This window comes from Gymnoscopelus microlampas (genome assembly GCF_963454915.1).
Source record: "Gymnoscopelus microlampas genome assembly, chromosome: 8".
In the NCBI taxonomy this organism is placed as follows: domain Eukaryota; kingdom Metazoa; phylum Chordata; class Actinopteri; order Myctophiformes; family Myctophidae; genus Gymnoscopelus; species Gymnoscopelus microlampas.
Window position 1 is genome coordinate 44,853,144 of NC_139945.1, and position 23,526 is coordinate 44,876,669.

Below are 23,526 nucleotides of genomic sequence, written 5' to 3' on the forward strand. Positions count from 1 at the left end.
GCTCCATAAAGAACCTCTCACTCCGAGAGGTTCTTTATGGAGCCAGTATTTTTTATCGAGTCTGAGTTTTAGCAACCACCACCAGTTTACCCTGGAATGTCATCATGAAAGCCCCGTATTTCTCCGAACATGTACGAATGCAAAATACAAGGTGCTTGCCCCAAATGTTACCTAAGTGTCCGGAGCATTCGTGCAATGTATTAGTACATATCTTTCAATAAATAAGTGTTTTAATTTTAATCCCGTCTGTGGCCGATTCTGTCTTAAGTTCCCATGGGTGGTAGTGACGGGGCGCATCCGGTGAAAGCCGGAATTACACTCAATGTGAAGATGAAGTAAACGAGGGGGGGAAATGGCATTCGGCCACAGACGGGATTAAAACACTTCTTTATTGACAAATATGGACTAATACATTTCACAAATACTCCGGACACCTAGTTAACATTTGGGGCAAGCAGTTAAGCACCTTATATTTTGCATTTGTACATGTTCGGAGAAATACGGGCTTTACTGGTGACATTCCAGGGCAAACTGGGGGAGTGGTCGCTAAGACTCGTAGATTCAAATCTACGAGAGTCTTGATCTAAGGCTAGATAATTGCAACATGAGAATTATGTTGTTATTATTACACACACACACACATTTATTTTTTACATTTTGTATTCATTTATTTTATTGAGTAATGCATTATATGGGCCATTTGCCATACCCATGGAAAATGTCCCTTTTTTTACAGCCAAAGGTCGGCAGATAGGTAGTATGTTAGATACATTATTGCATGTGTATTTACTTTGTCATTGCAGGAATGGAGTAGAGACAGAGTTCTTTCATTAATGTTACCTGGCATGGAGTCCCCTTCAAAAATGATGTTTGACACATTCAAACATGAAATATGGGAAGGTAGGTAAATTCTTCCTGACACAGTGATATAACTAAACCATGTAGCTGCATTACCAACAAGTCATATATTGCAACACATCATAAAGGTGACCAAAGTCTGGTTATGTTTATGTTTACATGCCCTATTCAATTCTCTTTCAATGCAGAATTAGGACCACTGGATCCAAATTGGTTTGATGAACTGACACTTCAAGCTTGGAAAGATGGAAATATTTGTGAGAAAGCACCATCATGTGCTGCTGCTAACCATGATGGAACGTTCAAAACACCATTTGAGAAAAGTGCAATGGACAGTCAGCTGTTTTCTACTCCCAAGATTTTTAGGCACTGTAGACCACTCTGGCCTGAAAGAGAGGATGAGAAGCTCATTTATTCTGAGCAAGGTAACCGTTGATAACAATTCATGCTCTATTTTCAGATTCACTTTGTAACAACTTTAGAGTTAAATGGCTTCCTGGATAGGACCTTTTGAATTGGCCCTCTATTGATAAATCACATTGTATAGTTGTCTCCTTTGAAGAACTTTAAAGTTAATTGTACCTCAGAATAATATGTCCTATAATATAATAATTTGTCCACCCAAGAGGACTCCAACCTCATTCTATTGTTGTGCTGAATATTTAGGGATCTTTAACAACTAGTCCTATTAAGAATCCCGTTCTGTGCCTGTGATGTTTCTTAGAAAAAGAAACTCTGCCATGGACCAGCCCATGTCTGTTCGAGCCGTCAAAAGACGGGTAAGTACAGGTCTCAGAGTTACATGGAGAGTGAACCTAGAACAGCATTCATAGAGAACTGTTTCCTATATTACAAAAATGTATTTTAGTGTCTGTTTTCAGCTTCTATTTCACTAGCTGTATTATGTATTTGAAGGGTTGTTTTTAGCCCCACTAGTGGCGAGGCTCTAACAATTGCTATGTTAGTCCTTCCATCCATCCAACACAATTAGCTCCCAAACAGCATATCTCGAGAACTACTGGCTGGATTGCCATGGAGAGAATGGCCTTTCCTCTAGTGCCACCATTTAGGCCAGACATTCCACAAAACTACTAGCTGTATTGCATTGGATTCATCTGTGCACTTTCTTGCTACCCAGTTGATGGCCTTTCCTCTATTGTGCCGAAACTGGCACAATATCATGTGCCAGTTTCGCACATGATATTTCAAAACCTAATGGCCAGATTGGCACGAAACTTTCACTCAGTAAGGATAAACCCTATTGGTTTTTGTGACCTCATTGCCAAATGTTCCTCTGGATGTAAGGAGCAGCAGGGGCTGCTAGCAGGGCCTTAACTCTCAGTCATGTTAGTTTATTGATTACTGTTCAATGAACATGGTGATAAACAGTGCTTATGTATATGTAGGCACATAATGTGTGCTCTCTGTGGCACCACACTATGCTTTTGTTTTCAGTTTGTCAGTCACCAAGTCAGATGAAGACCTGCAACTTCAGGACAGTATTGGTAAGCTTTATTAACTTATTTCTGCTGTCAGTATTAAAATACAATACATTGTTAAGTATTTGTATTTATGTATTTTATGTTTGTCTTTATCATTTGTACAGAATTGATTGATACACCCAACAAATCTGCAGTAAGTGTATTTTATTTTTTCTTCTGATGTTGATTATATTTATGTAAGCATGAGATGTAGTAGTGCTTGAATGTGGAGTATGCAGCGACAATAAAAATTGTCCTGCTAAGGCTGTTTTTTTTTGTTGGAATTATTAAGGTTGCCTATGCCCAACACATATCTGAAAGTCTCGGTGCACAGCTCAATCCGGACATATCATGGACCAGTTCATTGAATACCCCAACAGCCATGCCATCCACCCTTATTTTATGTAAGCACATACTGTATACAATATTACCTTATCAGACATTTTTGTCAGTTGTTTTATCATTTATATGGTATGTATTCTATTAAAGTGTAATTGTTTTCATTTTCACAGCTAGAAGACCAGAAGATCATCCAGTGAGTATGTCTGCAGAAAAGAACGTTGTTGTAAGTTATTACTCTTTTCTTCAATGAACACACGGTTTTCCTACGGTTTTCAGAATGCTGCTGAATGTGTTGTAAAAATGTATGTATGATATTAAATTCCAATTGACCAGTCTGTCAATTATGTGTTTTGAATGCATAAATATTCCAGTACTCCCAGTTCGAAACTACTACAAATGTTAATATTTTATATACTGAAATAGAGCATATTGCAAAGCTTGAAGTAATATGTTTTCTGTGTAGCTTTTTCTTTCTACTATACTAGTGATACTTATTTATTTTTCTTTATATCCTTCCTTAGTTGGTGCGGAATCTTTTCCCCTCTCTCTCAAATGGGTCCAGCTATCTAATGCAGCCACCTAAAAAGAGTGATCATCCCACTGTTACACAAGGTAAGGGCCAGGGGTGTTTTTTCTGTTGATTGTTGCTGTTGATTATGTATGAGTTACTATTAAAATACATAGTGTGAGAAGGCTTGAACGGCCAAGGCTCCAAAGACAGTCAGAGATGCATTTCTTTTTCTTTCTTTTTTTCGTCCAACTCCTCCATCGAACTTCAATGCAAAATGATTTACAAAATAGCAACAATAATATTGAAAAATGTAAAATTATGAAATAAATAAATAAGCACTTCAGGCAAACACTAATAGAGCGTTGCAGTTCCCGCCCACTTCCTGGTGCAGGAAGTAAATACTCAATGCATTTTTCCCATTGACTTTTACAAAGATATTTATATAAATTAATTTAAGCCTAGAATCAAGCTATCCAGGATCCTGGTGAATCATGACCATAAAACGTTTGATTCTGTGAAAAAACTTTTTTGAAAACGGCAAAACAAAGGGTATTTATTAAATATAGTATATCATATCATTAAATATAAAATATAAAAAAATCACAGAAAAAAAGGTTTTATGGTCATGATCCACCAGGATCCTGGATGGCTTGATTCTAGGCTTAAATTGATTGATATAAATATTTTTGGAAAAGTCAATGGGAAAAATGCATCGAGTATTTACTTCCGGCACCAGGAAGTGGCGGAACTGCGACGCTCTATAAACAAGACCCAACTGGATAAGAACTCTCTTCAGGCTATAACCTTGATCACACAAGGCCCTGTAGCTCTCCCCCAGGGATGTTAGCTGTGTTCCTGCCAACACTCAACTAACTTTTCTGTTCCTGCAGCCTCCGTTAAATAGGGAGTGGATCCTACCACAGGACACAGAACCAATTAGCAACAATTCCAAATATTTCATAAATACACTCATAGATTCCCCACAGCATAAAAGTAACCTAAACATTCTTAAAGATGCGTTACAATTAAACAAATATAACTGGGGTGACGACTCAATGACAGTTTAAATAAACACATTACTCCTAAAACATAGGAGCACCCCTCTCCTCCACAGCATTTGGCACCTTCCTCATCAAGGGAACAATCAGTGAATATACAATTTCAATACTCCACTTTAAAACTATTAGTCCTTGCACAACTTGGAATGCAGTCAGATGTGTTTATGTGTATATATAGGGCACGGGTTGCCCCGTCACACATAGTGTGAAACATTTGATTCTGATACCAGCAGCTGATGACGTTAGTCAATTTGTACTTTAAAAAGGCATTCAAATTGTCTGCGATGCTCCAATGCTTTATACTTCTTGTTATCAGCAGCTGATGATTGCCATGAAGCTGATCGGGGAAGAAAGTCGACTGATTCTCCGCCTGAGTCTTCACCAGACGAGAGTGGCAGAGACTGGAAGCTGACAGTACCAGATGCTATTGAAGATAGAGAAATTCGTCGCACTGTGGAGAGTGTTCTTGACGGAGCTGAAAATGTCCTCTCCATGTTCTTCTCGAACAGCAATTCAGCTTTGCGAAGAGTGAAAACCAAGGACAGAATAAAGCGGAAACAAAACATCTCAACAAATAAAAATGGCTGCACCTCAACAACAAACAACAACATATTGACAACAAAACATTTGGAGACCAGTGAAAACATTGCTGAGCAAAGATCAAATGAACAACCTGATGTGAAAACTGGTAATATCCAGTGGACTCCATTGAGCTTGTCTGATAGTTCACTGTGTGCAATGGATACATCTTGCCGTGTTAGTGATTCTTCTAAACAGCTGGAATCCAGAATTGTAACGGAACAACCTGGAAGTGACTCCGGTCCTGGCCGACTAGTCACACCATCGTTTATAAAGTCCCACTCCAATAAAAAGAGAAGCTTTGTTTATACTGTTCCAAGGTCTAGTTCCAGAGAACTAGGGAAAGAGAGTGCAGCACAGAAACTGGGATCATCTGGTATGTTTGCATGTTCTTATTATCTACTACACAGCTAAATCATACAGATTGTGTAATGCATGCCTGGAAAGATATTTTTCGTATATGCTATGCTTTGATATAGTCACTTGCTATTTTAACAGATAGGAGGCCTTTCTTATATAACCTGTGCCCTTAATTTTAGGACAAGAGTTCAAAGAAACGGAAATGGAAAATGTCCCTGATGAAGCACAATGTTGTGTCATCAGCAACAAAATCTATGATGGAAGGAATCCAGGTCAAAACCTGACAAATAAGGCTGAAGATAATCTTCAAATACCGGTGAAAGGACAGGATATTGATGTGTCACAGCTTTGCAGAGCTTTTGCACAAGACCTCAGTCAAATGTCAGATTCTGGTAACGTGGGCAGCATAGAAGATGGATATAAAAATGGCTTCTCTGCATCAGCTTGTTTGTCAGCACTGAAACACAGGAAAAATAGCCTTTTGAGCAGACAAGAATCTAGTCAAAGGGGAACTTCCCATTGTCTTGAATCTAATCACATCCGTAATGAATGGGATATGGCTAGTGACAGTGGGATTCAGTCTACTGTTGCTGTTGTCACTCAAGTTACTGGATCATCATGTGTTCTTCCCAGCTCAGAGAAAAATGCTGAAAGTCAACAACCGGGTGCTGGCACAGAGAAAAAACGGCACACAAAGAATACATCCGTACAGCTAACCTATAATGCAAAAACAGTAATTGATAAAAGCAACTTTTCTGAACAAAATGGTACAGTTCACACAAGTAACCCACAGCGATTAACAGTTTGTCCTATAAATGTACCTGGATTTCAAACGGCTTCAAATAGAGGAATACACATTTCTACCAAACCAAACAAGTGTAGCTTTAATGCTGGAAGCAACATTGGCAAGACTGGTGAATCAGTGGACAATATCTCCAAGTCAAACTATCCACCCTCTTCAAATGCAAAGTTTGGGGATGCCCAATGTTCTTTGACAGCTTCACAGAAAGCTGATGTCACAGAGCTATGCTGTTTTTTGGAAGAAGCCGAGAGCCAGTTTGAATTTACCCAGCTCAGACCTGTTAAGATAAGCCTGTATTCTGAAGACAATGCCCCTCCTCCCCAGCAAGCTGACAGAGAATTGGATCCTGATTTTCTCGTCGGCATAGATTTTGATGAGAGTTTGAACTCTGATGTTGAAAAGCACTTGATGACCCCTGATAAAATGCCCTCTAATCCTGTTGACCAGAACAAATTTAAAGCACCCAGCACCACAACTAAATTCAACAATGCAGTGAAACAGAAAAATGTCTCGACTGGAGATGAAGTTTCTGCCTCACATGCCTCCGAAGGAAAAGCTGGTATTGTGTCAGCTTGTATCACAACAGATGATTTTGACATGGATGGAAATGGTTTATCCTTTAAAACTGCTGGAGGAAATGCTCTGCGGGTTTCAAAGAATTGTCTGCAGAAAGCAAAAGCCTTATTTGCTAATTTAGAGGAGAATCCTGTGATCATTCCAGACCCCGGTGTTTGTTCTGATATTGTGTCTGCAAACTGTGAACACCCTCAGGCGTCACCTGACAAGCTCAAGGAGGATTTTGTAGTCAACACCAAGCATCAAGACACCTCTCAAAACGGTGAAGAAGATATTGCCTCAACATCAGATATTTGTACTGGAGAAAGAAAAGTCACCTTTTCAAATGTGACAGAATCACAATTTCAGACAAGTTCTCGACAAATGGCAAGCATTCAAGTGGATAAACGTACTGAAAGAAATAAAAAAGTTGTAAATGTCAAAATCAGCACAGCTGCATTCGATGGACAGAAAAGTGGTTTCCAGATGGCCAGTGGGAAGGATATTACAATATCGGCAAAAGCAATACAAGATGCAAATGTTTTCTTCAAAGATTGCGATGTCATGGAAAGTGAAGATTGTGGCTCAGCAAAACACATGAAACTAACAAAATCTGTGACTGGAAGTGGTGTCGATAAGGATGGTAACGGTAGTTTTAAATCGGCTCAAGTGACGAGAGACATTTTAGAAAAGCCAATCGATGGATGCTTTGAAATTAAAGCTGTGGATATTGGTCCAGTGGCAAATGATACAATACTGCGTCATGAGGAAGAACCGTTAAAGAATGCTGGTCCTAAGAATCCTGTGGATGTTATCAGTGCTGGTTCTAGCACTGGAAATCCATCTTTGATAGCAAAGCCACTCTCTGCCCTCATGTGTACCACATCAAAGAAAGCTGGTAATGTAATCGGTGAATTGACTCTTGATAGTGGATTTAGTACAGCCAGTGGGAAGAAAGTATCGGTGTGTGATGGCTCGTTATTAAAGGCAAATTCTCTTCTCCAAGAATGTGATCAATTTGAGGTACTGAAGCATCATACAGAGGCTAATGGAACGAGCCACTTCACCAGGCCACTACCACCAAGAAATTGTGGCTTTCAGACCGCCAGTGGCAAAGGAGTAACAATCTCAACTAGAGCCCTTCAGAAAGCAAAAGCCATGTTGAATGAATGTGATGAAGATCAAGATAAAAAGACAATAAAACCAAACAACATTCCAGCTGATGAGCCACCACTGAGAAATTGTGGCTTTCACACAGCCAGTGGCAAAGGTTTAGCAATTTCAACTGCTGCCATTCATAAAGCAAAAGCCATGTTTAGTGAATGTGAAGAATTTGAGAATATTAAGAGAAATACCGAAGATAGGATTATCACCAGTGAATTGACCGATCATGGTTGTGTAAATACAGCCAATGGAAGGTCCAACAGTGCAGTGACAAAAGCAAAGTGTCTTTTACAGAAAGCTGATTCATTTGAGGACCAAACCCTAAAATCAGACACTATGAGAACGAGTAATTTCACCACGACAATTCAGGCACCGCCACCAAGCAATTGTGGCTTTCAGACAGCCAGTGGAAAGGGAGTTACAGTTTCAACTACGGCCCTTCAGAAAGCAAAAGCCATGTTGAGTGAGTACAACCAGATGGAAGAGGAAAAAAAGGAAAATACAAAGGTGAAGACTGGCATCAAACATGTACCTGTAAACATTGCAGTTGATCCATTGCCAAGAAATGGTGGCTTTCAAACAGCGAGTGGCAAGGGTGTAATCATTTCAACTTCAGCTCTTCAGAAAGCAAAAGCCCTGCTGAGTGAGTGTGATGAAGATCAAGATTTGAAAATAAGGCCATCTAACATTCCAACTGATGAACCACCACCAAGGAATTGTGGCTTTCACACAGCCAGTGGAAAAGGTATAGCGATTTCAATTAATGCCCTTCACAAAGCAAAAGCCCTGCTGAGTGAATGTGCAGAAGTTGAGAATATTAAGAAAAATACAGAAGAAAAGATTATCACAAGTGTATTGGCCAGTAATGGTGATGTAAGTACAGTCAGTGGAAAGAAAGGATATGTGTCCATTAATGCACTGACAAAACAAAAGTCCTGTTTACATGAATGTGATCAATTTGAGGACCAAAAACAAAAATCAGATGCTCTGAGAACCAGGCCAATTCAGGCACCACCACGAAGAAATGGTGGCTTTCAAACAGCTAGTGGCAAAGGAGTTGCAATTTCAACTAGGGCCCTTCAGAAAGCAAAAGCCCTGTTGAGTGAGAATGACAAGTTGGAGGATAGGAAGGAAAATACAGAAACTGGGATCAACACTGTACAAGCTGTTTCAATGGATCACCCAAAACCACATACTGATGGCTTTCAGACAGCCAGTGGCAAAGGAGTAGTGATTTCATCCATAGCCCTTCAGAGAGCAAAAACACTGTTCAATGAATTTGAGGAAATTCAGCATGAAAAGGGAATTGTAACAATCAATCCTAAGATTCAATCACACAATCTGTCACCAAGAAATGATGGCTCTTTTATAGCTTGTGCTAAGCAACAAATTTCAGCTGAGGCTAATTTTTTCAATGATTGCAGTTCAAAGATCCCAGCCATTTCACAAACAAAGACTGGTGTGAACCTTGATGATGTGCAAAACAATAGAGAGCAAATCAACTGTGGTTTCACAACTGCAAGGGGTATAAAAGTCCATGTCTCAGAAAAAGTTCTGTTCAAGGCAAGGAACCTTCTAAATGATCCAGCAAACGTGGATGTATTGGACGCAGTCTCCACCTCGGCTCTTTCCACTAGTGAGAAAGAGTTGCATTTTCAACAAACTACCTTTGAAGAAGTCAAATGTGTCACTCAAAACAACAAGACTGACCATGTGAAAAAAGCTTGCAGAGATCCAGGAATGAGTAGTGTCACTTGTAGCAAAGGCTCTGTGGCATTCAAAGAACCACCAACGTGTAACAAGGTCCCAGTCACCCCGTCAGAGGACTATCATGATGGCCGGGAAGAGATAAAGCCTCATACCTCTTGTGCATCTCTTACACATGAACGACACATGAAAGTGAAAAATGGAAGCGTGGAGGACTGTGAAATGACTCGCAACTGTGAAAAGGTTACACATCCGTCCCCAAGTGCAAGGGGGTCTCCAGTACTTAACTTTGGTTCACTTGGCCTCAGCGGCTGCACTATCACCCAGCAGAGATATTTTGCGCAGGAAGCCATAGATTGCGCTAAGGCTTTATTAGAAGACGAGGAAGAAGCTGACCAGGATCTCACCAAAATTCCAAAGAAGATTCCAGGGCAAGAATGCAGTAAAGGACCTGCACTAGAGAGACAAAGTGGCAAAGCGAAAAGATCGGCAGAAGATATAAATGGTAAGTGGGAATACTTCAATTAGGTAATGTTGAATAAAACTGAATAACTACATTGTAAATCTAATTATTTTACAGTTGTACAGTATGCAGGCATGGCCACTAACCACAAATGTTATTATTCCACTGTATTCTTCTAGGGCTAGGCCATCCTCCATTGAAAAGACGGTTGTTGGCAGAATTTGACAGAACAGTAGATGGCCCAAAAGTGTCAGCCCTCTATCCAGCAAAAAGTGGCCCTGATGGTAAATTGCTTTCAACATTGTTTGAATGCGGTAACACTTGTTTTCTGATCATTGCAATTATTTTATTTTTTTGTGTTTATGCGCATTAAGGTGAAACAAAGGACAGACGGGTTTTCAAGTATACCACCCCTCTTCATCCAAGAATCACTACGCCATACAGGTAAGCCCACTGTGAAATGGAGATTGGAGTTTATGTTGAACATTTTACAAAAAACTATAAATGGATACTATTTGCATGTAATGTATATCTTTATCTCACAGAGATGGCAAGAGCAGTGTGGATTCCAGGTTGCATAAGGCAGAACCTCAGCCAACAAAACCATCTTCAGTCCCTGGAGACATTAAACCTTCAAATTTCAAAATGGCCTTGTTTGTTCCCCCATTCCAGAAGAATGTGAGGACAGGGTCACAGGTGTCACAGGGCAAGACAAAAACATCTGCAGTGTTTGTCCCTCCATTCAAAAAACAAAGGACTAGTGTCCAGGACAGCTCACCTAAGCTAAAGAATGAGGAAAGCAAACATAACCTTTGTGGAAGACCTACTAAGACTAATATGTTTGGTCCACCTGAAAAAAAATCACAAAGTCCTACAAAAGTGACCGAAAATGAGAGCGAAGAAGCCATTCCGACAGTGGTCTCAGAGGAGAAGAGTGCTCAAAGCCTTCCTTTTAACCATGGGATTAAAGAGGTTGCTGCAGTGGAGTCAGTTTCCAAGGACATCGTATCTGGAAACCAAGGTAACTTTTTAAATGTTAATATAATACATTACCACACATCGTCTTATATTTAAAAATAATAATATTATGCTTGGCACTCTATTTACAGACATAGCTCAGAGTCTCCAGAGCTTAGAGCTTGCGCGGGATATGCAGGATATGAGAATCCGGAAGAAAAAACGCCAGAACATTCGACCAATACCAGGGAGTTTATTCTTGGCTAAGACCTCAGGAGTGGACAGGATTCGTTTGAGAGATGCAGTAAATGGATGGGCTCCTGCCAAACACACAACACAACAGGTATGGTATGGGTAAAATGTTAACGCACTTGGGCTTTCCCAGTCGTACTAGCTATACTTAAAGTTCAAAGTCTGATATTGACACATTGTTTTATTCTACTGCTTTTTGTAAAAACTTGATTAACCCATTTTGGGCGGGAACCCCTATTTGTAACTATACCTTTCAGGATGGGAACCTGTTGCTATGTATGTACAGTATATAGCAACATACATTTGTTGTAATTTTTGAATAAATATTTGGAAGTTTTTCAGAAAGCTTAGGTCAGGATTTAGAAGGCGTTTTTAGAATCGGCCTCGGGTCTAAATGGGTTAAACTTGGGATTGCATTTTATCGAAACAATTTACGAATGTGTGTGTTTTTATTTTTTCAGCTGTATGTCTGTGGAGTGCATCGGCATGTGTCTGAGATTACCAGTGAGAACGCAGAGTCTTTTCGCTTTCGTTGCCTGCAGTTCTTTCAACAGCAGGTATTCATAGATGGAGGTGGTGTCCAACTTGCGGATGGAGGATGGCTGATCCCCAGGAGCGATGGAACTACAGGGAAAGAAGAGTTCTACAAGTATTGAATCTATTGATCACTATTTAGTATTTCAAATGAATAACATTTTGCAGCATTTGTGGTTTGAGAATTTTTGATAAATCAGATATAGTCTGATGAATGTGAATGAAACTATTAGAAGTTACAGTTTCCACCTAACTTTTGTTATGTATCTTCCATTTTCCAGAGCATTGTGTGACACCCCAGGTGTGGATCCCAAGCTGATCAGTGAGGAGTGGGTGTACAATCACTACCGGTGGATAGTGTGGAAGCAGGCCTCGATGGAGAGGTCTTTTCCAAGAACAATGGGTAGCATCTGTCTCACCCCAGAGCAGGTTCTCCTCCAAATCAAATACAGGTACATAAGATTGATTGAAAAATCCAGTTGAATTTTATAATCTGATTAAATTAATCTTTTGCACTAAAAGGTGTTTAAAAAGCAAGGAAAGTAATTTGTTTGTGTTGCACAAGCAATTGACACAGAATTGGTTCTGGTTAAGGGTGCCACACTGCCACATGAAGCCCACGTAGGAATACCAAATTACAAGACATAGAACAATGACACTCTACAAGACAAGCAATGTGTAAACCCTGGTTGTTCTTGGATATACTTGTCTGTTGACTCAGGTATGATGTGGAAGTGGACCATAGCCGAAGGCCAGCTCTGAGGAAAATTATGGAAAGGGATGACACGTCAGCCAAAACCTTGGTTCTCTGTGTCTGTGGTGTGGTCTCCAGGGGTCAGGACCCAACCAGACAGAGTCGGAATGACGTCAATGCCCCACAAGGGGCTGAATCCAAGGTCGAACCACCAGTTGCAATAGTTTGGCTCACAGACGGCTGGTATGCTATTAAAGCGCAGATGGATGTTCCACTGACTGTCATGCTCCACAAGGATCAGCTGGTCATTGGTGGGAAGCTGATCATCCATGGAGCCGAGTTGGTAGGATCCCAAGATGCCTGCTCGCCTCTTGAGGCACCTGACTCTCTCATGATGAAGGTAATGTAAACAGTCGAAAGCAAACCATAAGTTGAATGTACCAACACATTCTCCCGCAAATGATTTGTTATTCATTCATGTTTTCAGATTTGTGCCAATAGTTGCAGACCAGCACGATGGGATACCAAGTTAGGATTTTTCCGTGATCCTCGGCCATTCCTGCTTCCTATTTCCTCTTTGTACAGCAATGGAGGACCTGTTGGAAGTGTGGACATTGTCGTGTTGAGAAGCTACCCCACCCTGGTGTGTAGTTTACTTACACATGATTCTTTTTGGGTTTTTTATCTTCTCAGAAAATATATATACTGTATATATCGTCATTTTTGTTTTTACAGTGGATGGAAAAGAAGCCTGATGGAGGGTTTGTCTTCCGCTCTGACCGTGCTGAGGAGAAAGAGGCCAGACGATTTGACAGCAGCCATCACAAAGCCATGGAGATCCTCTTTGCCAAGATTCAGGCTGAATTTGAATCGGAGGAGAATGGTATGCCTTGTCTTTTCATTTAATGAGTAAAATACAGGTCAAATGAAATGGTTGTTTAGAAGTAAAGTTGTGATCTTTCCAGGTAATGGCAGATCTTGTGGCAGAAGACGGAGGAAGACACTCAGCCACCAGGATATTAAGAGTTTGCAGGATGGAGAGGAACTACATGAAGCAGTGGAGAATGACCCCGTTTACTTGGAGGTGATATGACACTCCTTTCTCTCTCGTGTTAAAACTGTTGTAGATGCATTCAGTTACTGAGGTTGTTTTCTTGTCTTTACCAGGGCCATTTGAGTGAACAACAGCTAGAGGCTCTAAATGCCTACAGGCGCACTCTGGCAGAGAAGAAGCAGACTGAACTGCATGAGCGGTACCGCCGTGCCCTAGAAGATGCACAAGAGGGCCAGGGCAGCTGTCCCAAACGAGATGTTACCCCTGTATGGAAGCTATGCATTGCGGACTCCAGGGACCAATTAGGCAGCAATGGTGTGTCTTAATACGTATATATGTGCATCTATAGTTCTTTTTATGTCTGTGTGGCCCTTGGTTATGCAATATGGGTGGCAGTGGTTCAGGAAGTAGAGCAGTCGCTTTGAAAATGTAATGTGCATTGTACCATTTAATACATACTTATTATTTAAAAACAACTGAAATGTAGTTTCTGTAGTTCTTGATTCAGATTGATGGTACCTAGAATGTTAAACATCTTGCATACTGGTGAACCCAATTTAAAATGTATTTTTTTCCTATTTTTAGTTTACCTATTGAACATTTGGCGGCCTTCATTGGATCTTCAGTCTTTGCTGAAAGAGGGTGGCCGATACAGGGTTTTTAACCTCACCACTTCTGATGGCAAGAAACGACCTGGCTGTGCAGCTGTTCAGCTCACTGCAACTAAGAAAACGCAGTTCCAAGACATGCAGGTTCTGTAAACTACTGCATATTCTGGCCCCAACACATTCAGCCTAGACGTATAGACACATTTTAATAAATATTTTCGTAGGTAACTATTTCTTTATTTTTTAGGTCTCCCAGGAATGGTTGTCTGCACATTTCCAATCAAGAACATCAGTCAACTGCCTTGACCTCCAAAAGACAGAATTCTATCCACTCTGTGGAGAAGTTGATCTCATAGGATATGTCATCTGTATCACAGATGGACAGAGTAGGTGTTTTTTATTATGTTTTTTTTCCCCCGAGTTTCTGTCATCACTGTTTTATTTATAAAACGGCTGTGATTGACAAGCCTCTTTTCAATCCAGGTTTCTCTCCTGTCATATACATGGTTGATGGGCAGCTGAACATTATGAAAGTGCGCTGCTCCAGCAGTTTGGTTCAGTCTGGCTTGGAAGACCTGGTGAAGCCACTTGCCCTTTTGGCTCTGAGCAATCTACAACTGAAACCTCAGCCTTCCGCTCCAATTCCGGTCCTGTATGCTGGAGATCAGGCCCTGTTTTCTACAAATCCCAGGGAATCCCATCTACAGGAAGCCCTCGCCCAGCTCAGAAACCTGGTCCAGGTGCGTTGGAGTGCAACACTTTAAAAACACTAATCACTTATATTAGTGCAGTTTCTATCACCTGACCATATCAGAATTAATTTACTGGCATGCTTGAATGCTTCCACGTACTATTTCACTTCATTGCAATGCGGGGAGTTTGTCACAGAGACGAAAAGACGTCTGTGTAAAAGGCATAGCCAGCATGACGGGTGTGATGTTAAGGTCTGTGCACCTTTCTGCCTGGAGCTGCTCCATGCTTCTCTTTACCAATTTATTTCTGATAACCCAAACAGATGAGCATGATTCCACCTTAACCTAATTGGCCTGAATTTCACATACTCCCTAAATTCATCCACATACCTCCAGGAGTACTAGTGCCCCACTTAATCAATAGCTGCCCTAAATGAATAGGCCTACTCTAAATAAACAACACATGCGTTAAATGCACTCACGTTTATTTCAAACTTTTGTCTAGCCACAGGAGGATAGGATATTATGTCACAGATGTCAAATGTTATATTGAAATTAAATGTACTAATAAATTGGAATACCAGTCATTTCGCCCATTCCGCAGTTCGCCCAAAAAGTCGGACATTTCGCCCATACATTTCGCCCAAAAATTCGGACATTTCGCCCAGACATTTCGCCCATAGATAGTGAAGCTAGCTGGCCGTTTGTGTGCGAGAATGAGAGGGTTAGGGTTAGATAAAAGCTCTCTCTCTCTGTGTGTGTGTGTGTGTATGTGTGTGTGTGTGTGTGTGTGTGTGTGTGTGTGTGTGTGTGTGAGTGAGAGACGCAGTCAGTGGGGCAAACGCAGTCCCCACGAAAAATATTTACGATTCTGTCCCTATCGGTACATAACTCGGACGGCGCGTGGTTGACTAGCTGGACCATCGGCTGGTCGTTGCGGGCACATCGGCTGGTCGTTGCGGGCACTCGCGCCTGGAGGCGCTCGGGCGCAACTCCTCAGCCTCAAGGTCTGCTGAGTCGGCGCGCCTCCGTCATGGTCCAAAACTATACTTTATCGGCGAAAAAAAGTAGTCCGCGGATGACTGAAAATTCTCCTCTTAAATAAAGCCATTTATAATGAATCTCGCACAACTGATTGATTATATATTTATAATGAATGTCGGGCGAAATGTCTGGGAAAAACGTCTGGGGTGGGCGAAATGTCTGGGCGAAATGTCTGGGGGTGGGCGAAATGTCCGCTCAAAAACACGGGCGAAATGGATTTAGGGCGAAATGTCTGGTTACCATAAATTGGATCTGATGTTAAACCAAAGGTGACATTTGTAACCATAGCCAGAGACAAGTTACTGTACATACCCGTAATATGTTTTTTTTTATTTTTTTATTCTTAGACACAGTGTACCATTAGATAATGAAAACTGGACATTTATTTTCCAGGGTCAGGAGGACTTCTTTAAGAATGCAGAGGAGAAGCTTTCACACTTCATCCAGTTTGATGGTCTGAGCTCCATCTCATCTCCAGCTTTGCAGCCAAGAACTCCAGGTTATAAAATAGATGTAAGACCAAAGACAAGGACCTGTGTCAGTTTTTTTTATTTATTCACTCATATTACCTTGGCGTTCTGAAGCGTTACACCGGAATGGAAATAAGATGTTAAACTTTCTTGTGTGTGCAACTTAAGGTTTTTAATACATGAGCATTGTCAATAAAGATGTCAATCAATGAAGAAAAAAAACAACTTCTGCTGTATATTGCCAGTTCATGTTGCTGAAACTGTTATTGTGTTTCATGCAGGTGAGATCTCAGCAGCCAAGCAGAAGCTTTGGATCCTTCACGCCTTTGGGCAGGACCCCCACTCTGGCTAAATCTTCAGCAGACAAAGACCCAAAAAGTTTGAAGAGAATGAGGGCTCTGGACTACCTGTCTCATATACCCTCCCCACCGCTTCTCTGCCCTGTGGGCACAATGACTTCTCCTTGTGTCAATAAGACATTCAACCCCCCTCGGAGGTCTGAGACACCCAGCACTTTAAAAACTGTTAAGACACGGAAATCTGTCATCCCACCAGCTGAGAATGAGTGGGTGAAGGATGAAGAGCTGGCTATGATTGATACTCAGGCATTGCACAATGGACCCAGTTAATTAAGTACCTGATGGAGGCAATTCACGGTATATGTATCTATATATGTGTGTTGTATACAAACAAACGAGATCTGGTCAAATGACGAGTGAGTGTGAAGGCCCTCTGTGTCCAGGTTCTGTGGTTGTTTTTTCTGGAATTAAAGAGGTGATGTCCAGATGGACTTTTATGCTGAATCATTGTCTTGTTTTGTGTCATCTCTACTGTATATTGGAGGGTACTTGTCAGTCTAGCTGAACACAATATCTAATTGTTCAGAACTGTCCTAGAGTGTGCTTTTGTCATTTTTTTTTTAAATTAATTGTTTTCTTGATATATTGTGGAAAAAAGTGTGTGTGTGTTGGTTCAAATCAATGATATAGAACATTAACAAATGTAGGAATATGAATGAATACAAAATATATGATGACATTCAGCATGTACCCAACAACAGCTCTTAACCTCTAATCCAGCTCTGTGCAGCTGCACCCTACCCTACTCAGTTTACAAAGCCAAAAAGGTATCTATAATATATAATTATAGTTATACATTTTTCTGGTTAGTTAGTATTTGTATGTTTTGTTGGCATAGTGAATTTGTGTAGTTTAAGAGCTGTGCCATTAGCACTGAATTTACTTTTCATAACATTTTGTCATTTTAAAATTGGTTAGACGAAAGCCTTGCTCAAAATTAGAGCAGTTTCTATACTCGTATCTGGTCGGTAGGGGGCGACTGGGACTTTTCTTTTAACTACTTGTCAACCACAGGTTAAGCCCCATCTTTTATCTACTACTGACAACGTCATTTCCGTCATATCACTACCAGGAAATAAATGACATACTCGGGTTTTGTTTTGTTTACTTGTTTAATTTTACACCATAATAATCGCAGTTCAAATCTGAAACTGATACGGTAAGACTGTGTTAATAGCGCAATTTATGTATATTTTGTTTTGAATTAGCTGTGAGGGATTGTACTTTACTGTCTACAACAATGATCATGATAAGATAACTAGAGGTTAAGTTATCGTGCTGAAGCTCAATGCTGATAACGTGCTTTGGAAATGCAGTCTGGGTTTCACTCAGTGGTGTAAAAATAACTATACATTTACTCAAGTACTGTACAGTACTTGAGTAAATGTATAGTTATTTTTATCTATAAGTACAATTTTGAGGTACTTTTTCTTTACCGGAGTATTTCTAATTTTCTATACCTTTACTTCTACACCACTGCAAACTTCTAAATAAAGTATTCAATCAATCAACCAAACAAACAAACAAACAACATCTTACATCTCAGAGGCAAATATTGTACTTTAACTCCACTACAATGATATGAAAACTTGAATTACTAGTTACTTTGTAGATTTTATTTCAAAACATGCATTAACCACTTCAGCCCACATTTCGGCCATTTGAAAATAGCCGATTGGATGAAATTGGTATACCGACAGGAAAATGTATTTTCTGTTTAATAAAGAGGTGGAGAGACATGGAGACTCCCGTTACTGAGCAAACACTCTAGTCTTTGTCTATGAAATGAATACCAAGGACCTCAACGGAAACAAGTCCACAAGGACTTTTTTGGACGCACCTTTTAGACAAACGTATTATAAATGTAACTGATGTTTTACATTATTTTTGCCTAATACAAATTTCAATCAATCAATCAGTAATGAGTACTATCAGAATATAGAGCTATTTAAATCTTATTTTGACCAAAGATAATTACTTACCCTACCTTAAGAACATTTTGATACTTTTATACTTTTACTCAAAGGTAGGGTAAGTGATTTACTTAAAATAAGTGTTAAATAGCTCTATATTCTGATAGCACTCATTGCTATAGAGTGTTTGTTCAGTAAAAGGAGTCTCCCATGGCTCTTTATTAAACAGAAAATGCATTTTCAGTGCTCTCTTCTGATTGGCTTAAAAGTTGTCACCTACCTGAAAATGTACTATATTCTGTTTACTAAAGAGCTGGAAAGACCCCTGTGACCGAACAAACGCTCTGTAGCAATGATTACTATCAGAATATAGTACTTTAACCTTTTTAACAAAAAACAAAACAAATACCAAAAAATATCATTTACCCTACCTTCAAGTAAATTTTGAATTCCAGACCCTTACCCGTAACAGAGTATTTCTACATTGCAATATTGATACTTTTACTTAAGTAAAACATTTTAGTACTTTTTCCACCACTACTTATAGATCATGTCTCATGGCTCATCACAAGACTAACGCTAATCCTGAAGAATGTGGAAAACATGAAGAAGACACAGACCCCAAAGATGTGAGAGATCGTGTATTACAGGAGATAGGATGCACCAGCACCACCTTCATTGGTCCTACAGGTCGTCCAAAGACCACTGGTCCTACAGGCTGTCCTAAGACCATTGGTCCTACAGGTCGTCTAAAGCCCATTGGTCCTACAGGTCGTCCTAAGCATAGACAAGAGACCCAACCAGATACACCCAACATTGAAGACACACTGAGTGAGTTCTACAAAGAACTGGAGAAGATTGACTCCACTGATAATACCGACGTTGGCAACCAAACAGTTGCAGATTCTAAATCATGCAAACCTTTAGAAACCTCTGCAGAAAAGGTTTCTGTCTTGACCAAGTCTTTGGACACAGACTTTTACCAGAACAGCATGAGACGCCCTGTACGTCCTCACTGGTACCAAAATGAGCCATACCCTCTTAGAGATCAGAGGTCAAGCGTTGATCAGATGTCAGGTGGACCTGCTCACTTGTCTTATGCTCAGAACCACTGGCACCACCGTCCTCCACCACAAAACAGATTGCCTTTCCCTAGATTTCACAACCCTCCCTTCTGTGGTCCACCACCACCTCACTTCTCACCACCATTCCCTGGTCCGCCACCGCCAGGCATGCCTCCACCACCACCACACATGAATGATAACTGGAACTGCTCTGACAAAGTAAACCAATATCAACAGGACATGTGTTGGTTACCGCCACATGATGAATATAATCGCCTTCCTCAGGACTCCAATGAAGATTTTCCACACCACTTTGACAGGAACGAATGGGGTCACTCTGATGATAGTGATTCATTGTATAGCGTGTCACACCGTCGTGAAGATTTTGACAATCATCGGAAGTTTGGGGCAGATAAAGAACTTCATGAGCAAGAAGACCCACGCGAACCATCTGATCAAACTTTGATTCTGATTCTGCTGAGGGGTGGACCAGGGTCTGGGAAATCAACACTGGCAACGTAAGATTAATTACTGTCTCACTGTTGCCATTATTTTGTTTGTGGTTGTCTCTCATAACCACCACCCCATTTTGTCATCAGCATGTGAAGGTGATTCCTGAAATATGTCATCTCACACCACTTCCTTTTCCTCTGGAGTTTTGGTTGGCTATTACATGGAATGCTACCACTATGTCATGTAATGATGAGTTGACATAAATGTTTCTTGCCCCTGTTTTCTTTGCAACACTTCAGTCAGAATATAAATTTCACCAGCTGCTGCAGTTTGTGTAACAATGCACTAGAATGTTCAACAGGAACCTATTGTCAGTATGTGAATATGTTTTATGGTTTATGGTTAACCGCCTACTGTATTGTGAATACATTGTATTTTTTTTCTTTAAACAAATTACCCCATTTTGAGGATTGTATTTTTTCTTCTAGGGAATTATTGTCCACTGGACCCAGTGGGGTCGCACTGAGCACAGATGACTACTTCTTTAATGAAGATGGCTATATCTATGATCGAAGCCAACTTGGAGTAGCTCATGAATGGAACCAGAGCAGAGGTATTAGTTTCTATATTTCATTTGAACCACATTTTACCGAAGAGTATTTGAATAATCTTTTCTGATATCATTTTACATTATTTGCAAGCTGAAAGAATTTGTTATGACATTGTTACTTGTTTCCTGTATATCACTTCTAGATTTAAATTAATGTAGGTAATTGTTCCACAGCAAGGCTTTGTTCAGAATGTCATTGGTGTTAACTTGTATATTATCTGATTCCTTACCCTAATGGGGCTGAATATCCACAACATGTTTTGTTTTAGTTTTGAACCAATATCCAATATCACTTAATAGTTGAGTGAAATCAAAACGTATAGATCACAGTCATATTTGCTCAGCAGTCATCTTGGATAGATTATAGAAGAACTAAAACGGTCCTTTACATATGCTTCCCCAAAAGTATTTTGACACATACCCATATTAATGTAGTCAAATTATTTGACAAAATGTACTTAACCTAAGCATCACTCTATTGCTGAAAGTTATGCCAGTCTTTCCTGGTGTGGTTAAAATACCTGGCAATTTGTCCTTGATCAAGAAAGCTACCTCTCAGCTGCTCAGTGGAACTGCTGTGGCCCTTAGTAGAAGACGGTGCTTGTTTATGGAAGCTACCTGGTGAAGATGTGTGTGTACGGTATGATTATCAAGGAGAGTAACCTCAAAAAGGCTATGCTCAGCAAAAAAATATTACCTGGCTATGCAAATAAATGTATTTTTAACAACATGAACCCTAGTGTCCTTATTCTGGGCATGTCATGATAGGAAAACGTTCATTGAAAATAGCAGATCTACAAGCCCACAACATGCCGCAGTGCTTCGTGTGTAGGGCACTTGTAGATTGCCATTTGCTATTTGATGAAACAAAGTATCATCATCTTATCTAAACTAATAATGTTATGTTTGGTCACCATCTGCTTATGTATAGAGTAGACAAATCCACAGAGCGCTGCCTGTAGCTGCGGTGCGGAGTTATGATTGGCGCTCTATGGATTCGTCTATACTGGGATCTGTAATTAGAATTTTTCATCTTTTGAAGATTGTGGTGGTGTGTACACAGCAATGTCATGTTTACTTACTGTTTACTGTAGATCAGAATAGCCGGTGGAGCATTGCACAAATATCCACTGTCCTGTAAGAAAATAGCTTTAAGGCTAATTTACACTTAATTTGCCATATGACCACGTTGCCTGCCCAATTATGAATTTGGCTTTAGTGTCCTTGCAGAATGTTGTTCAGTATTACATTAATCATGCTTTTCCTTTTACAATTTTAGCTAAAGAAGCTATGCTTGATGGACGCTCCCCTATAATTATTGATAATACAAATATCGAAGCTTGGGAGATGAAGCCATATGTCAAAATGGTGGGTGTTGCTCCATTAAACAGTATTTGGCCACAGTATTACCCCAAATAAAGATTACACTACTTGCATTGAATATAAAGCTTTTTTATTTTTTCAAACTGTTACAGGCCTTGGAGAAAGGATACAGAATTGATTTTCTTGAACCTGACACCTGCTGGAAATTTGATCCCTTTGAGTTAGAGAAGTACGTTTTTACTGATAATTATTTCATGCATATTCAAATGTTATAGAATGTGATGATGATAGTTCTTTGAATATCAGTCTTCATATAAGAACACTGCATTCTAACACTAACCCAAACGTGTGCTTACCAGGAGGAACAAGCATGGTGTACCTCAGCAGAAAATTGCTCAGATGTTGGATCGTTTTTCATTTCCCATATCAGTAGACATTGTTATGAATTCACAAGAGCCCCCTCATGTAAGCATGAGACATCGACCAGAGCCACAGAAAGAGGGGAGATTCAACAGTCCAAATTACAACCAACAGATCCACCCGAACAAATAACAGAAGAGCATTTTTGTAAAGGAAAAGAAGTCATCAGCAGTTTCTACCTTACTTTTGAAATACATTTTCTAATTATTTTTTATAAATGTATGTAAAAGCAAAAAAAAAAAATATATTTTGGATAATATATTAAATTTTCACGTACAAGACGATTTTGTCATCTAGTATGCTTTGTGTAATGAATTAACATGAATATTGGCCTTAATGTAAAAAATGATGACACATTTTTAGCATTGAATGGTATTGACTACAAACGAAGAAAACAAAAACATCTTTTGTTGCTTTTTTTGTACACGTGATCGCTCAGCTCAGCAGACTACAGTATTACTACTGGTCAGCCCCATTTATTATAAAAAAAGAATACATACATTTCAGATCTCAGCATGTGATCAGAAGTTTCTAATGCATCGCATTGTGAGCTTGTAGATCTGCTATTTTTGGCACATGACAGCATTGCATGAAGTATAAATTGTACTTTACTCCTATCAACTTTGCTTGGATTCTCAGACATGCAAACTGAGGTTTATGTCTGAAGCGCAATCTGTCCCGGTTGCAACAACATTACATATTCATAAACATTTTTCTCCACACAATAGAGGCTTTTGTGAGTGACTGGAACACTACAGTTAGTTGGTATTCCCTTACCACAGTGAGTGACAACTAACACTCATTTTTCCATTTCCAATTTTATTTCAACCCATTAAGACCTGAGGCCAATTCTACAAATGCCTTCTAAATCAGTAGTTCTCACACTTTCAAAAATGGCATATGTACGAGCTTGCAGTGCGGCACTAAGTGACGCACTGTGAGCTTGTATATCGCCTGTTAGTATTTAGCCAACGCTAAAATATAAAATGACGCTTTCCCGGTTGCTAAAATTAGCTTTGGTTAACCGCCTGCAGTTATCTAACATAACCAAATCCCCAAAGGGACACCCTCATGTAATAAAAGCTGCAGAAACTGCAATATGGACATAACTCATGTCTAGTCTTGGTAAATAAAATAATAAAGATATAATGATATAACAGAGGTTAAGCAGGGTTTGTCTTGAAGCCCTGCAGAGAGAC

At 39.9% G+C, this 23,526-nt stretch overlaps 2 protein-coding genes across 4 annotated transcripts; both read left to right on the plus strand.

Moving 5' to 3' along the window:
• The first annotated feature begins 808 nt into the window (after positions 1-808).
• brca2 (BRCA2 DNA repair associated) lies at positions 809-16,991 on the plus strand. Of its 2 annotated transcripts, none has more exons than XM_084065367.1 (26): positions 809-900; positions 1,047-1,283; positions 1,583-1,637; positions 2,314-2,363; positions 2,465-2,493; positions 2,632-2,743; positions 2,852-2,904; positions 3,203-3,293; positions 4,567-5,205; positions 5,369-9,922; positions 10,060-10,164; positions 10,255-10,324; positions 10,426-10,901; positions 10,990-11,180; positions 11,551-11,738; positions 11,905-12,075; positions 12,345-12,717; positions 12,805-12,960; positions 13,053-13,200; positions 13,283-13,401; positions 13,485-13,686; positions 13,957-14,123; positions 14,227-14,365; positions 14,463-14,719; positions 16,109-16,228; positions 16,467-16,991. In XM_084065367.1, exons 1-26 carry the CDS (start codon positions 834-836, stop codon positions 16,812-16,814), a joined length of 9,117 nt encoding a protein of 3,038 aa, XP_083921493.1. In that variant the 5' UTR covers positions 809-833; the 3' UTR covers positions 16,815-16,991. The 2 variants fall into 2 exon arrangements, with proteins under 2 accessions (XP_083921493.1, XP_083921494.1); XM_084065368.1 differs by having other exon boundaries at positions 4,570-5,205.
• Positions 16,992-17,599: 608 nt separating this feature from the next.
• On the plus strand, positions 17,600-22,573 carry n4bp2l2 (NEDD4 binding protein 2-like 2). 2 transcript variants are annotated; one of them, XM_084065113.1, is made up of 6 exons: positions 17,600-17,703; positions 19,005-20,039; positions 20,463-20,587; positions 21,864-21,952; positions 22,060-22,136; positions 22,267-22,573. In XM_084065113.1, exons 1-6 carry the CDS (start codon positions 17,624-17,626, stop codon positions 22,457-22,459), a joined length of 1,599 nt encoding a protein of 532 aa, XP_083921239.1. In that variant the 5' UTR covers positions 17,600-17,623; the 3' UTR covers positions 22,460-22,573. The 2 variants fall into 2 exon arrangements, with proteins under 2 accessions (XP_083921239.1, XP_083921240.1); XM_084065114.1 differs by lacking the exons at positions 21,864-21,952; positions 22,060-22,136; positions 22,267-22,573 and adding an exon at positions 21,073-21,786.
• The last annotated feature ends 953 nt before the right edge of the window (positions 22,574-23,526 follow it).